The following is a 17,335-nucleotide window of genomic DNA, read 5'->3' as shown; positions in this document are numbered from 1 at the left end:
TTCTGTTTTCATCCAAAAAGCTAAGTGGAAAAATTTATAAAAATTTTTGGCTCGTTTCTTAAACGGTTTATATGCTTTTTTCTTGTGTGTTGCAAATTTTATATGAAAACTTTGCTTGATATGAATTTTATTTTAAGATTTGGGCATCCAAAAATATCACACTTGCCAAAGCAATTTTTGATATATTCAAAAGAGGTCCTTCAGAAACGGCAAAAATTGGAGGAGCAAATAATTTGGAAGAGGAAGATTACTTATTTTAGCAGATATTTATTTTACGTGGAAATTTTCAGACTACTAATCGGTAATGTAATTTCAAAGTGGTATTTCAACATTGAAAAACTGAGGTTTTACCCTGCACAAGGTAAAATATTATCGTATTTGGCTGTTCTAATCAGTTTCTTACATTGTTTGGCAATTTTTTCATACTATTTTTCTTTTTTTGAGCTATATACTGTAGTAATCTTCCAAGATAATTGTATGTATAATACCTCAGTATTTTTTTACGGTTTAATTTGGTGTATTTCAATCATTTAGATTGAAGTAAATAAAGTAGTCAAAGAAAAGAAAATAATATACGCACAAGATCCATTTTGGCAAAATAGTACCCTGTTAATCTGAACAAGCGTTTAATTTTGAAAAGAACATCAATATTTAGAGAAAAGAAGAAAATAAACATTTCCAGTGGAAAAAAAGGTGCTTGATCCGCAGATATTTGACCAGTGTTAACAAACAGCAACATCATCAGTATTCATTTTTCTCAGCCATAAGCCAACTCATCAGATATTTCTCCTATTTGGACAGTAATAAATATATGTTATAGTTTCTTCTTCAGCTCCATATCATATCCTATTTGCTTTTTCGCTAAACTTCTTAGAAATGCATCTGCCCATTCATCTGGTAGGAGCTTGTAAGCCATCAATAAGCATTTAAAAATAAATGTGGCATCTGTGTAGTCATTTTTAGGTTCTTCATCTAAAAGTGCCTGATTTATGATTTTCAAAACCCCCGAACGATTGACAGCGTTGCATGGCTGCTTCTTGAAATTAGATACCAAGTGGCGTTGGAAGTATGCAAAGTATTCTTCGTCTTCAGGGAGGACGTTGGCTTTCATTTTTTCACCGTGACGACTTTGGTTAGATAGTATATTGGTTTGATCAGCGACTTCTCCTAAAAGTAAATAGCAATAATAATAACAACAAAAAATGGAAAAATTCAAAATAAAAGCTATTGGGCTGAGTATTTACCACAACTTGCGGAATGTTAGCACTGTGTTCATCCTGGACACTATCCAGGTAATTATAGGTCTTTTATCTTTACACTATCGAATTCATGTCGGAATAACTTTTAGCATAGATTTCAGCCCATTACTTACAAAAACACGGGCGTTTTGTGTTTTTCTTTTTATCTGGATAATTGTCTTTCTTTCAATTGTGACATTTTTAGCAAACCGGTAGTTATAAAATACTAATAAGGGGCTCATTTGGATTGCAAATTTTAGTTCTAGTACTTTTTTAAAGCAAAAATGAAAATTGGGATGCATAAAAAGTCATTTTGTTGAAAATATAGACTCAAAATAGGGCGAAAATTCTATCAAGCATAAGATTCTGGTATGCAAGGACAGTACGATAAGTCAAAATTTTTTGAAATTACCGAAACGTTGGCGATATTCTGCCTCAGTTTGTTGCGCAATTGTAAGGCCGCTGGCGTCAGAGTTGTTCAAAAACCCGTATATGCAACCAGGAGCGCTACTAGCCTTTTACCATTGGGGGGCGTCCAAAATGTGCCGAAAAATTTGGGTAGGTGCCGTCGAAAACCGAAATTTTTTATTTTGTTTTTCATTTGTTAAAATAGTGTTTATCAGTTACGAAAAATTGGCATATATTGTAGAGGAAAACTCAGGTATAAAAGCAAAATCTAGACAAAAGAAAATAATTTTAAATAATATTAACTCTAAACTTTAAGGCTGTGCGACTTTTCCACTTTTCTACAAGTAGGCTGAGGTCAATTGTTTTCAATAGCTCTTTTTCTGAGATCATGAGCAGGAGATGGTCAAGTCAATTGTTTCCCATTGTTGACCGCAATTTGTTCTTGACGATTTTCATCTTTCTAAATATTTGTTCACCTATGGCTAGTATCACTGCGTTAGATTTTGCAAAATCTCTGTAAACTATAGGTAACCCTCGTTTTTGCTAGAGAGAACAAATCGACAAACTCAATGATGCTTCCAGTAATTTTGGAAGTCTGCAAAAATAACGATTTTTTTCCCTTTGTGGGCTATGTTGGAAATGTTCCCTTTTTGGAAATGTGAGCTTGTGTTCCATCGAAGCACCCACTCATGTTACTTGCAAAATTCTAGCATTGAAATGTCATTTTTTTTATTAATTCGAGCCTTCCACAAAACTCGTTCTATATTCGTTGACTGATCACCCTATGTCTAGCGCTTGTATTGCAGCGTCTAATTCGTTAGTGGCAGAATCCAACTTAACTTCAAGTGTCAGTTTTTTTGCTACCTCGGTGCATGCAGTAATGCAAGAAAGAAGAGCAAATATATTGCTGAATCCTACAGTTTCTTCGTAATCAATTTCTGAATAGCGAACTTCTTCCAATATTTTTTTTCACCACATTCCATAGTGTCAGACCTGAGAGGATAAGTAACTTCGATTTTTTCAGCCACATCTTCTTCTGTTCAGACTTCGATATTTTTCAAGGATGGACCAGGACGGATTCCGTCAGGAGATTTCTAAAATTTTACTTCGATTTCACCATAGTTGTTCTTTACTTCTGGAACGCATTAGGTAAGCTTTAATTCACTTCCATTTTAAAGCATACGGCGAAAGAAAAAATAGTAAGAACCCCAAACGTAGAGAACAAGCTCAAGCTTGTAGAGATCCACTGCATAGTAATACCGCTGTTTTGTGTATATATATTTACGTATAATCCAATATCTCTGAAACTCAGAGGGCTCCAATATTCCAATCCTGTAAGAAAGACAACTTTCCAGGATTGTCTTCTAACTCATAAGAAAGAAATTAAACAAAGTAAAAATACATAAAATTCGCATATTAAAAAAAAATGTTCACGACACTTCAGGATAACTCATTTTCTTATCGTATATAATTAAAAATTAAGCGTAGATTTTTTTAATTATCCCTAATCTAATTATCATTTCCTCGTTCATCAATTATAAACTATTGAGTGTTTCAATCAAATCTTTAAAGTTTACTGCTCTTTCACAAACTGACCCTCGTTGATGAAATTTATTCTTGAAAGTAAGATTCTATTCAGATTTTGGAAGTCTATCCTATCCAATCGTATACTTACAACTTGGAAATCTGCTGAAATTTCTTGATAAACATAATTAGCAGCCTCAAAATGAGAGACACAAGGTGACTGCCACTGCCAAGCGCTAAAACAAGAAGCACCACTGAAGACAGACTCTAAGCTTTCTGTAGACTTAGATTGCACTAAGCTATCTTGCTGTTCGAGAGAAAGTTCCCTCGTGACAGGGCCTTTTACAGCTTTCTTTGAGCTACCTGGCTGTAACAATTTCAAATAGAGTGATCTTTTGCACAATCATTGGCCTGATCTTCACTTTGGTACCGTTTCTCAGTTTCTTACTATGATGTTTTTGAATATGGGTAGCTCAATAATCAGAGTCACATTCGTAATACCTTTTATCTTTCTTTCTTTCAAAACAAACTTCACCCAAAAGCTTTGTTCTAGTTCTGGATGTTTTCCTTTATTTTGCGAACAATTTCCTGTGCTGATGATCTAAACAAATAAAATGTGCTCCAAGCGTCCTTTTAGGTTTAAATGGAGTATCGCACTAATTCAAAGTGCAATTCCTAGATCACTGAGAATCTTGATTCCCTGTAAACTTTCCTCACTCTTGGAAAAATATATGTTTGGTCTGAATATATTTCGACGTGTGTATGTATTACAGAATTCCCTTTTGGAGTAACAGCACAACCCAGCTTATTGGGCTTCCTGACTTTTATTTTAATTGTCTTATTAAATAAAGTCTTAAAATAAGCATAATGTCGCGAAGTGACAGAATTTCCGAATCTAGAAATAAAGTGTTTCTTTCCCTTGCAGTTTCAATTCTGTATACCGTCGGTTATAAAATCTGTTACAGGGCTTTTGTGAATAAGAGAAAGAGGTCTAGTTCTAAATAAGCTTAGTAAAACCTTACAATTCTTTAGGCTCATGTATTAGCAAAATATGTTAGCTGTTTCCGGTATCTAGGAAAGTAACAATATTTCCCAACTTTTTTTCTCAGTAGAGCCAATGGAATTGTCCCGGCTAACGTAAACATTGAAGAAATATCCAGTTTCGCAAGGTTACACCCTACAAGTCGTTTTCTAGGCTGCCAATTGGTTTCGTTCAACTTCGCGCAGATGAAGCAGTCAATATTGTCGTCTTTGCCCGACGGAAATCTTTTATGACATTGTCTATGACATTGTCATGGACCGACAAAATACTAAGTTTTTGCCGAGTTGTCGCAGATGTAGCAGCAAATTTCGTAGTCCTTTGCCCGACGGAATTCTTTAATGACAATATATTGGAACGACAACAAACCAAATTTTGTAGGGGTTGGCTCATCAAGTCGTTTTTCAAGGGAGAATTGTTTTCTGTCGACTTTGCGCAGATGAAGCAGTAAATTTTGCGGTTCTTCGCCTAATGAAAGTTTTTTACGACGATACATTAGACCGACAAAATACCATGTTTTGTATGGCCCTGCTCGACTAGTGATTTTTTAGGGGGCCAATGGGCTTGTATCGACTTCACGCACATGAAATAGTAAGTTTCGTGGGGTTTCGCCCGACAAAATTCCTTTCTGAGGACCTTTAGGGGGATGGAGTCCCCCCATACCCCCTTAGTGGTGCCCTTGTCTGCAACATCTCGGGAATGGCTAAGGGTATTAAGTGAAAATTTTTAGGGCATGTTAAGTGGGATGTGAAATTATATCTACTAACGCCCTGCTCAGTCAGGCTGTCAAAAAAGTGTATCTGTGACATCATAGGAACAGCTAAGAGTATTAAGTAGAAACTTTAAGGAAATTTTGAAGGGGATTTTGAACCAAATCAAAAGACAATGCTTGCATTCAGGCTATCAAAAGGACCTATATGCAATACATAGGTGCGCCAAAGAACTTCAGGGAACGAAGGGGGACGTTGCGGCAAAAGGCCGAATGTGCTAAATATCCTAAAACAAGGAGTTTAGAGGAGCTTCCAGGCGTTTTGATGAAGATGTTGAACTAAATCAAATGGAACTACGTGCATTCAAGGTTGTAAAAAGGGTACATTTGTGATATTTCAGGAATAACGAAGGGAAACTTTCAGGCATATTGAGGGGTATATTAGAACTTTCAAGCATATTAATATTTGTCTGTGTTTTATGATTTATTATTATTTTTTTAACGGGGTTCTTTTTTTTGTCACTCTCAACAAAATACCTTGAAACGAATTAACTTTTAAATCGTTAATAAATCAAAGATTGCTGCGACCTTCAAGAATGAATGTTGTGATGACCATCGTTTTCTTTGACTTAGATGTTATGACAAACAAAAGCATAGAGTACGAAATAAAAAAGAAAAATTCTGTGAAGTGAAAATGACTTTCGAGTCCTTAGAAGCCATAGGGGGATCTAGCCCCCTAAGTTTGACTATTGTAAATTCTGTCCGTTTGGCTTCATTCATTTATTAATAATTGTTTATGCTAGTTTTACGCTTGAATTATTATTTGACTTTATATCTCCTTGTCTTAGGTCTAGAATAATTCTTTGTTTTTCTTTCAAAACGTCTTTTATGGAAAAAATTTTGTTTTTTACCACTAAAAAGAGTTAAGTTAATAGTAAAATACAAAAGCTTCAGGTTGCACGAAAGCAAAATGGCTTTGTCTGTAAGTTTTGATTAAATTTCAGTGACACAGCTTTTGAAGATAGAAATTTTTTCTCTTATGAACAACTTATTGCCTCCCTGGAAAAATGCCACCTCGTAAATACCCAGATGGAGAAAAGTTTATCCACACGCTTCTTGCAATCTTCAGATTTTTTTATATATATCTCCTTTGTATTTTAATTAATTTGTCTCTTTTTGTGTTTTTTGGTTACATTCCCCACCCTCCCAAATAAAAATTGTTTTTACTCAGTCTAAGAGAATTCCAGATGTCTTTTGTTTTTTAAAGAATAGATATTGCGTATTTCTATGCAGTCTAATGGCTCATGCCCCAACATATTTTGGCCAAACTATTCGTTGCAAAGAATCCAATGTAAGAGATTATTTTATTTGAAACCAGAAAAACTTCGCAATGCAAAAAATCACCTGCTTTAGACATTCTTACAGACCTAAATAATGCCCTCAAAGGGCTAAAAAACACTTACCGGGATTAATGTTTATTACTTTAACGCCAAAACGCTTCGTTTCGACGCGGATCCCACGACAAATGGCAGCTGCTGCAGATTTTGAAGCAGCATAAACTGAAAGACCAGGTAAAACCCATGACCCACATGTACTTGAGACAGTAATTATTCTTCCTGAAACAAATGACATGGTAAGAAAAACAAATTTTATTTTCGCTATTAGTAATATTAATTTATTAAAAAAGCTAATAATAACATATGACGTTGTTATTTTCTTGCCTGCTGTTTGGCCTAATGATCCTACTATTTAGTTGCTTGAAGTCCAGAGTGTCTTTTCCTCTTTAATCCTTCTTTTGTTACATGGAGATAATCCTTTCATCAAATTTTTTCACGGGATATTGGGCAAGGGATATCCTGATTTTTTAGCACTCCGCTCACCTCTTTAAAACAGTCTTACTTCCCATTATCTTCGAAGGCCTTTAATTTATTCCAAAGTATTACGCACAAAAAGTAAAAGAAAAGTCTCCCTCACCCCCCCCCAAATCTTTCCCAACGGGAAAAAAAAATTAAATTTTCGGAAGAAAACTTGCCAATATTTAACTGATCAAATTTAATCGATAGAAGTCAATGAGACAACTCGTGAAGGTGATGGGTTGCCGAAGTATGTATCGGACTCTCGATGTCAGTTCTACTACTTCTACTAAGAATTCGTGTTCATACCCAAAATTGGTCTACACATACTTTCAGCCGCGTTTTAATTTCTACTGTCAATAACTCTAGGAAATAATTGTATTAAATAGGACATAATTGTAATTATGTCCATTACGTAGGACATAATTGTACTACATTAAATCACGCTATAGTAGTAATGATATTCATGGAAATTCTCCAAACTGTACATCAATTTTGAAACTTTAAGTGGGCGTGTGTTTATGCTCCTTATCTTTGATCGAGTCTTTTTTTAAGGAATTTGGGAAATACATCTTATTGTATTTAATTTTTTGCTGAGAATGTCACTTGCGGGTGGATAAGAAGTCCTTGACTCTTTTCAGTTTTCAAAAACAACCAGGAATCCATGTAAACAAGAATGTTAGGAAGACGTAGTGCTGTTGAATTGACAGCATTTTCCTTTCTACACATCTTTTCCTGCACATCTTAATTTTTTTTAATGTTAGCCTTAATGGAATTTGATATTCGGAATTTCTGTCGCATAATTTAAAGCTACAAATTCTGTCTTATCGAGATACTAAGAAACGGGACAAAGAAACAGAAATATTAGAAAATCCCGTTCGCCAATGTTAATATACACTAAACTCAAATGTAGAAATGGATTTTGAATAGCTGTGTTTTCCTTGGCTATCTGTAATTTATTATCGCTCGAAGGAAGAGATATTTTTCAATTATTTAAAACTGTTTCTAGAATATAAGTCATTCACTAAAGGCATTTAATGGCGAACTCATTGCTGATGTACGACCGTCAAAATAAAATTATTGATGGACAGTTGTTTTTGATCAACGATAATTTCTGCAAGAACGTAATGCTATTTTCGAAGATCGCTTACTTTCAACCACCCAATGTACATTTTGAAGTGCCACAAGTGTCACACCGTTTTGCCACATGTGGAACAGTTCTGCCACGCTTTGAACAGTTCCGCCATGCTTTGTACAGTCCCCACCACGTTTGGAAAAGTTCCGACACGCTTAACACGTGTGACCTGCTGTAAGCAATTTTCGAAAGTCAGTGACCTATCAGTTATTATTGCTGAAAATAAAAGGCAATAGTTTCGAAGTCAATTGAGAATTTCTTTACTGTTTTGTACTAGACTCGTGTTTATTCAAGTAATTTTTACTGTTTCTTCATTATATATTTTACCGTTAGATCCAGTTCCAAAAGTTTTAATTTGTTTCATGCTGCACTTGTGTTTATTCAGGTAATCTTATGGCACTTGGTATTAACCAAGTAACATATAGCAATCGCAAATTCTGTCGGTCTGTCTGTCTGTCGGTCCCGGTTTTACTACTTTAGGCACTTCCAGGTAAGCTAGGACGATGAAATTTGGCAGTCATATCAGGGATCGGGCCAGGTTAAATTAGAAACAGTCGTTTTCCCAATTTGATCATCTGGGGGGGGGGGTAAGTAGGGGACCCGTTAATTAGGAAAAATAGAAAAATTGAAGTATTTTTAACTTACGAACGGTTGATCAGATGTGATTTTTGGAAGGATGTCGTGACTCAGACCTGTTAATTTAAATCCCGACCGGATCTGTTGACATTGGCTGGGGGGACTTGGTAGGGGGAAAACTAAAATCTTGGAAAACACTTAGAGTGGACGGATCGGGATGAAACTTGGTGGGAAAAATAAACACAAGTCCTAGATACATGATTGACATAACCAGAACGGATCCGCTCTCTTTGGGTTAGTTGGGGGAGGGGGTTAATTCTGAAAAATTAGGAAAAAATGAGGTATTTTTAACTTACAAATGGGTGATCGAATCTCTGTGAAATTTGATATTTAGAAGGATATCGTGTCTCAGGGCTCTTATTTTAAATCCCGACCGGATCTGGTGACATTGAGGGGGAGTTGGGAGGGTGAAACCTAAAATCTTGGAAAACGCTTAGAGTGGAGGGATCGGGATGAAACTCGGTGAGAAAAATAAGCACAAGTCCTAGATACATGATTGACATAACCGGAACGGTTCCGCTCTCTTTGGGGTAGTTGGGGGGGGGGTTAATTTTGAAAATTTAGAAAAAATGAGGTACTTTTAACTTACGAACGGGTGATCGATTCTCAATGAAATTTGATATTTAGAAGGATATCGGGTCTCAAAGCTCTTATTTTAAATCCTGACCGGATCTGGTGACATTGGGGGAGTTTGGGGTGGGGGAACTTAAAATCATCGAAAATGCTTAGATTGGATGGGTCGGGATGAAACTTGACGGGAAAAATAAGCAGAAGTCTTAGATACGTGATTTACATAATTGGAACGGATCCGCTCTATTGGGGGGAGGAGTTAATTCTGAAAAATTAGAAAAAATGACGCATTTTTAACTTACGAAGAAGTGATCAGATCTTCATGAAACTTCATATTTAGAAGGACCTCGTAACTCAGATCTCTTATTTCAAATGTCAACTGGATCCAGCATCATTGGGGGGGGGGGGCAGATGGAGGGACCAGAAATTTTAGAAAATACTTAAAGCGGGAACAGGATGAAACTGGATGGCAAGAATAAAAACCTGTCTAAGATACGTAACTGACATAACCGGACTGGATCTGCTCTCTTTGGTGGAATTAGGGGGGGGGGTAATTTTGAAAATTTAGGTATTTATAACTTACGAAAGGGTGACCAGATCTTGATGAAATTTGATATTTAGAAGGATCTTGTGCTTTAAAGCTCTACTTTTAAGTTCGGACCAGATCCTGTGACATTGAGGGGGAGGGAGTTGGAGGGGGAAACCGAAATTCTTGGAAAATATTAAAATTGGGGTATTTTTATCTTACGAATGGGTGATCGGATCTTAATGAAATTTGATATTTTCGTTTTCCCAGATTCGACCATCGGGGGGGGGGGGGACTAAAGAGAGAGGACAAATCAGAAAAAAATTAGTTATTTATAACTTACGAGTGGGTGACCGGATCTAAATGAATTTTGAAATTTAGAAGAACATCGTGACTCAGAGCTCTTATTTTAAATCCTGACCGGCATTAAGCCTCTGATTTTTCTTTTAAGTCAATCTATTGGTTCTTAGAATTTTGCTAGAACTCATACCATATGAGCTCTTGGCTCTTAGCTCTTCTTGCCTCGTCACAAGTGCCATATGAGCTCTTAGCTCTTGTTTCACTGTATATTTCATAATTAAATTAGATTCCAAAAGTTTCTGTTTTGTAAAACAAAATTTGTTCAATTTTATCAAAGGTGAGTGCTCTTTTGAGGAAATAGAAAAGGATTATCTAACAAAAAGTACCTTTCCGTGTCTTATTTAGGTGGAATTTTAGGCTCATATTGAATGTCACAACCTTCATCTCAAAGTAGGTGCTTTTATTTCTTCTAAAATAGTAAAAAAAAAAAAAAAAAAAAAAAAAAAAAAAAAAAAAAAAAATTGAAGGGTAGCAGCGTTAGGTGAGTTTCGGTCTATTTTTTGTTGCCCTGTCCTTGGTTAAAACGGTATAAAAGTAAAACTAGAATTGAAAACAAAAAATCCTTACCTTTATAGTAAATAATTTCTGGCATAAATTTCTTTAAAACCCTGATATGTCCCAAGGTATTGACTTCCACTTGATGCTCAAGTTGCTCCTCTGTCTGCCATTGAAACTCACCAAAAACCAACACACCAGAATTACTTACAATCGCATATAATGCTGAAAATTAAAGGCGAAACACGGTTTTAAAACCACGGGTATAATTTTGTAGAGATATTTCACAACATCTAAGTTGCATAAAATGCTATAACTATACAGTGTTTCACTTTATCTTTTTCAATTAAGAAAAAAACAAGTTTTTTCTAACTGAAAGTAAGAAGCAACATTAAAACTTAAAACGAACAGAAATTTTTCCTTATATGAATGGTTGCCCCCCACGTCAATGCCTTGTTCTTTATGCTAAAGATCTTAGCACTTTTAAAAAAGTTTCCTAATTTAATTAAATAACCTTTTTGTTTCTGGAATCGGTCTTAGCAAACTGGGAAAAACATTCAAAGTTTAGTGTACAGAGGAGGGGACAACCCCTTCATACACAGAATCATTTCTGTTCGTTCGGAGTTTTAGTGTTTCTCCTTAATTTCATTTGAAAAAGACTGCTTTTATTATTTAATTTCTGGCCGTTTTTAAAATAATAATATGAAAAAAACTTCGTTTTCTTAAAGAGTTAAAGAGGCTGCGTCCCAAAGTCGAATCTTAAAACGTACAGGAATTAGGAGAGGCAGTAGGGGGGCTACCGCCCCCCAAACCCCCCGCTTTTAAAGACTCTTTTGTACAGGTTTTTTGTTGTGGGGGGGACTTCATTGTTACTAATTACTAGTTTCGGCGCAATGGTTCTCCTGTCCTCTTGTGTTTAACATTTTTCGAAGTTATTCCATTATTCATTCATTTCAATTTTTGTTAATTAAAAGAGGGCCTTTCCGAAGCCAAGAGGGGGGGGGGGGGTTAGGGGGTGGCAGCCCCCCACAACAAAAAACCTGTACAAACCTGTACAGGTTTTGAGAGTCTTTAACTCTCTAAGAAAACGAAGTTTTTTTCATATTATTTCTGTACGTTTTTCTACAATCCATGGTGGATGTAATTTAATAATAATTTTCCATGTTTATTTTCTCGCTTTCTGTATCAATAAATTCAAACTGACAAAATTATCTAATTTTGATAATTTTAATAGTTTAGCAGCTTAATTAAAAATTTAGCAGCTAGTGGTTTTTACCCAACCGCCTCCGGTTTATGGACCCAGCGTGATTCCGCTGCGCCAAGCTGCTGTTATGCTTGTTATCAAACAAGTTATTACAATAGAAAATTTCACCAACGGCTTCAACTAGGAAATCAATTTAAATGGTTCTTTTAACTTGCTTCCATCAAGCCTTATCCCCGCTTCATTATAAATTCTTGTGAACATTCCAGTATGTAATTCTGATCACATGTTTCCATGTTTATTTTCTCCCTTTCTGTATCAATAAATTCAAACTGACAAAATTACCTAATTTTACAAATTTTAAAAAGTTAGCAGCTAGCGGTTTCGATCCACGACCTCTAGGCTATGGGCCCAGCACGCTTCCGCTTAGCCAAGCCGCTGTTACTGTAAGAATTTTTCAAACAAGTGATGTTATTACAAGAGAAAATTTTACCTTCAATGGGGAAATGGGTTTTTCTAAGCTAGAAAATCGGGTGGTTAATACTTTCCGACGAAACTTTCCAGGAAAATTACTCGGAGAATTCCGCGTCGATGAGTCTTCGTACACCCAGATCCGATGTCGGCTGTGACCTGTAGGCGTGGCAGAAAAACAAAAAAAGGGTTTCTGTCATTTGTCTCAGATAAAAATTTTACAGATTAAGACAGAATTTTTTGAAGCTTTCAGTCAGTCTCATCATGTCGAGCTGATCATTTTGATGTACTTGATGTTGAAATTCGTAACTTTTAACAACAAAAAACTTAACATGGGCTCTTATAGGGAAATGGAGTTTTTCTAAGCTAGAAAATCGGGGGGTTAAGATTTTCCGACGAAACTTTCAAGCAAAATTACTCCGAGAATTCCGCGTCGAATGAGTCTTCGTACACCCAGATCCGATGTCGGCTGTGACCTGTAGGCGTGGCAGAAAAAAAAGAATATGAACATTAAGTGGCTATGCGTGGTTTCTGGAAAACAGGGAAGGAGTTATTGGATCGAGCTGAAATTTCGCGGATAAGCTTCTGGGCCCTAGGGGACTTTAACTTGTGAATTTCAGCCCGATCGGACAACGTTAAAGGGGGGCTGGGGTTGGTGGGTCGAAACTTTCGGCCAGATTTTTCCCATGAAGGGAAAGTCGGAGGGGGATGAAATTTGGCAGGTTTCTTAGTTGGAGCTCGGGCTACGAAATACATCCCTCCCCATTCCTCTGCGACCAATGGAACCGAAGATCGCTTAACATTGTCGTGGTTCGCCTCTTTAAAGAGGCACGAGTGTGCCTCCTTGATACTGGTGCACCTGGCTCACCGTCAATGCAAGTTCCCTCCCCTCACGGGAAAATCTTCCGTTGAAAGTTCCCTCCGCGTGATTTACACTGCCCCCCGTAAAATTCCTTCCGAACAATTTTATCCTCGCTGAAAATTCCTCCATTCCCCCTCCGTAAAATTGCTTCCAGAAGATTCAGCCTAAAAAATCCTCCCTGGCATACTTTGATTTGAAAAATCTTTTAAGTTCTTGCAGTTTTTCGATCACTCTGGAAATCCCCCTTCCATAGAAAATATTTAGCAGAGAACCAAAAACGCTAAGAATTTCCCCCGAAAATTCTCCCAGAACATCTTAACATGCAAAACTGAGCAGGCAAAGAGAAAGTAAAACAAGTAAAAATAATTTTATATAGGGATTCTGTTAGATCTCCCCAGTGTAAAATTTTCCCTGGAAAAATCATCCCCAGATACTTCCCTCCACACTGAAAATCATCCTTATAGTAACCCAGCACAAGTGCAGAATCCCCCCACCCAAAAAAAAATGTATGTATACTTTCCAATAACAAATCCTATACGTAAACATCAGGCAAACTTTTTAACTTGAAAACTATCCCCATGGATATCCCGAGAGGAGAGTAGGTCATGATATCTCCAAAGGCATGATTTTAGGACTTTTCAACAATGCTGAAGGAAATGGCTATCTCAAGATTTTTACCGAATGATTTTGAGGAAAAACGGGGCGTCAGAAGGAGGCTAGATGCCCTCCAATCTTTTTGGTCACTTAAAAATTGCACTAAAGCTTTTAGTTTCCATTCAAATGAGCCCTCTCTCGATGTTCTAGGACGATAAGTTCGATACGATCATCCCTGAAAAACAAAAGCAAATAAAAAATTTTTCCTTTAACAGAAAATTCCAGTTTTTTGCAGACAGGAGCTTGAAACCTCTACAGTAAGGTTAGCTGATTATGTGAATTTCACTAAGATTCTTCAACTTTTAGAGGGTGTTTCGGTAGTGTTGACATTGTGGAGGCGAGAATTAAGTCTGAGGCTCTAAAGATTATAGTCTAAGCTTCATTGAGTATACACTAAACCTCATTTGCATACTTGCATGAGCAAATATTCAAGTCAAGATAATTATATGAATGAAATTTTTATTTGGGTTGAATGAAACTGTTCTTTTGACACACGCTTGGTAAAGTAAATTGGAAACATTTTATAATACGCACCAAATTTTAATGAGTCAAAAAACTACAAATCTACCACTCTTTTTTCTTCTTATGACATGCGCTTGGGTAAAGTAAGCCAGCGAACTTATGTCATCAATGAATCGATTGCTATGGCATTTTTTAGAGGGAATTTATGGTCATCTGTGTCCCACCTCCAAGGGTCTCTAAAACGAACAGAAAATATTACGTGTTTGAGAGGGTTGCCTCTCCTCAATAGTTCGCTCTTACGCTAAAGTTTTTTTAACGTTTGAAAGAGGTTATTATTCTAATTGAATAGCCTTTGTGATTCAGGAGTCACTCTTAAATAACTGGAACAAAAATCAGACTTGGTTTATTTATAAGGTTAGTCGTATTAGTTAAAAAAAAAGTAAAATTAATATGCAAATTTTGTTTTAATTATTGATGTACGGTCAGTAAATTCAAAACCTGTATTAATTCCAAAATGTTCAGAAATTACAGGGAAAAAACAAGTTTTTCCAACTGAAAGTAAAGAGCGAAATTAAAACTTAAAACGAACAGAAATTATTCCGCATATGAAAGGGGCCGTCCCCTCCTCAACGCCCCGCTCTTTACGCTAATGTTTGACTCTTTCTCACAGCTCTACTTCTTAAAACAATAAAAAAAAAACTTTAGCTTAGAGAACGGGCGTTGAGGAGGGGACAGCCCTTTCATATACGGAGTAATTTTTGTTCGTTTTAAGTTTTAATGTCGCTCCTTACTTTGACTCTTTCTCACAGCTCTACTTTGTAAAAAAATGAAAACTTTAGCATAAAGAACGGGGCTTTGAGGAGGGGATAGCCCACTTCATATACAAAATAATTTCTGTTCGCTTTGAATTTTAATGCCGTTTACTTTCAGTTAAAAAACCTTGGGTAAAATTCTAGTCAATTGACTTCTTGCTATCTCGGAAAGGGTCTAGGTTAGGAAAATGAAACTTTCAGGGATGGGTCTATAGGCTAAAGCATGTCCCGGGAAGGTATTTTCAATTACCCACCTCCACTCCTTCTCCCTCTAGAGGGCCCTGAAATTTGCCTATGTGACCGGTCTATACCTATCAAAATTTTGACAAAACCACATTTTACCTTAATTTTCAGTTACTAGTTGCTTTTTCTCTGCCTTTAGTTCTGAAACTGCAATTCCTGTTATTTGAGTAGAATTATGTGCCATATCAATGTTTTTTGTTTTTTTTTTTTAATTTAGGAAATGTATTTGCATATCTTTAAAACCTTATAAAACAGAATTGAGGAAACTTGTGAAGCTGAAAACAATTTTGTTGTACTTCAATTAAGCAGAAGATCTATTTTGCAGAGTTTCAATTTTATAACACACATATTTTTAAGAGTCATCAAAGGTAAGGGCCCTCTAGAGGGAGAAGGAGTGGAGGTAGTTGCTTTAAAATACCTTCCCGGGACATACTTTAGTCTGTAGATTCATCCCTGAATATTTTATTTTCCTAACCTAAGCCCTTTCTGAAATAGCAAGAAGTGAATTAACTAGAATTTTACCAAAATTTGTTTTTTTATTTAATCTTTAAATTAAGAGCAACTTATCTGAAGACAGCCAAAAAAAAACTGAATTGCATGCTAAACCCGTCTCCCTTTTCAAACCCAGCCTATCTAGTGACCCATCGTTCCGTGAATGAGCTTGGCAAGGGTTGTGGAAAAATCAGCAGCTTAAAGTAAATTGGGTTCTCCTGAAATTGATATCCAAGAGTTCACCTGTACAAACGGACCTTTGACAATCTTTCAACATTGTTGAAGCTTTACTACTTACAATAATCGAGATTTTCCAACAGTTTAGACACCTTTAAGTGTAGATTTTGAACATCTTGCATTTGAGTAATATCACACTTCACTACTATTATCCTTTCGTCTTTCAAATTATGGAGGGCTTGACCCCCTTCACTGTCCAGGCTTAAGCAGCCGGCAACAGTGGTAAAGCCATTCTTGAAAGCTTCATTCGCAACAGCATAGCCTACTCCAGAATCACATCCGGTAATAACAACTATCTTCTCTTTGGTTGGTTTTAATATTTTGGGGTTGTTTTTAATATAAAAATACAAAATTAACAGTACTCCTAATGCAATCATAAAATAGAGCATAGCAGCTTGATAAACTAACTCTTTTAGTTAACTAACGGAAATGGACACGGATAGTTTATATACTGGTTAGATTCTTCATACCCTTAGGAACAGTGATTTGAATTATGACCGCATACGTAATTATCATTCGAATTTTGTACCGGTTCTCAAAGCTAAAGCTCTTGTTCATTTTTCTGCTCTGCTAAGATATTATTTCACGTATCTTGTATTGCTTTGCTCAGATTTTTTTCCCCACAATCACAATGATAATTATGGGGTCAATTTTGTAGGGCAGGGGGGTATTTGCTCTCCCTCGTAAATTTCTAAAATGCATTTTTTGATGTTTTCCTATATAAAAAAAAGACAAATTTACCCCTCTATATATTTAAAAATACACCCTTCCCCTAAATTTTCATGAATTGCCGCCACTGAGTGATAATATCTTTGATCTTGTTGATTTCAATCAAAAGTGCCTAAATCGAAAAAAAAACACCAACAGAACAATATAAAATAACAACTTGATTATTTCGTCATTAAAGTCTGTAGGCCCATTGGTCAGAGCAAAATAAACTTCGGTTTTCTGAAGCAATGACTGGAAGCAGAAGATCTAATCTTATTATCTTTTTTTCGTTGAAGTGGCCAAATAAACGTTTTTCACAATCAGTCTCTTTACTCACTGAATATAAAAACTAATTCATAGAGCCAGGTACCGTCCAGTTCTACCCCCAAAAAAAGTCCGAAACAACGAAAAAAATATCCGGAACAACGAGAAATATGTCCGGAACAAAGAGAAAGTCATCTGGACTAAGGCCATTAAAGACAAGGTAAATAGTGATACTTTTCCTCGACTCTAGAATGACAAGATAATTTAAAGAAACGAGTGAAAAACTTCCCGGTACTATACTTACAGCTTAACATAGAAATAATCAAGGTGCTGGATAAAAATTGACCTACCTAAAACAGTTTTTGCAGTTTAATTTTAGAAAGGATCAATCAACCAAACTGGGAAGTTTTCCTTAAGAAATAATGGCTAGATCACA

At 36.1% G+C, this 17,335-nt stretch overlaps 1 protein-coding gene across 1 annotated transcript; it reads right to left on the bottom strand.

Annotated features, from left to right (window-relative positions):
• Positions 1 to 609: 609 nt before the first annotated feature.
• Positions 610 to 16,360, bottom strand: LOC136030333 (estradiol 17-beta-dehydrogenase 2-like). The gene is made up of 4 exons (XM_065709248.1): positions 15,989 to 16,360; positions 10,566 to 10,718; positions 6,382 to 6,534; positions 610 to 1,167 (listed from the first exon to the last, which is right to left on the bottom strand). The coding sequence occupies exons 1-4, from the start codon at positions 16,314 to 16,316 to the stop codon at positions 815 to 817; spliced, it is 987 nt and encodes a 328-aa protein (XP_065565320.1). The 5' UTR covers positions 16,317 to 16,360; the 3' UTR covers positions 610 to 814.
• Positions 16,361 to 17,335: the final 975 nt, after the last annotated feature.

Source organism: Artemia franciscana, chromosome 8 (assembly GCF_032884065.1).
Source record: "Artemia franciscana chromosome 8, ASM3288406v1, whole genome shotgun sequence".
Taxonomy (NCBI): Eukaryota; Metazoa; Arthropoda; class Branchiopoda; order Anostraca; family Artemiidae; genus Artemia; species Artemia franciscana.
The sequence above is the reverse complement of the archived record's forward strand: the minus strand, read 5'-3'. Positions and strand labels throughout refer to the sequence as shown.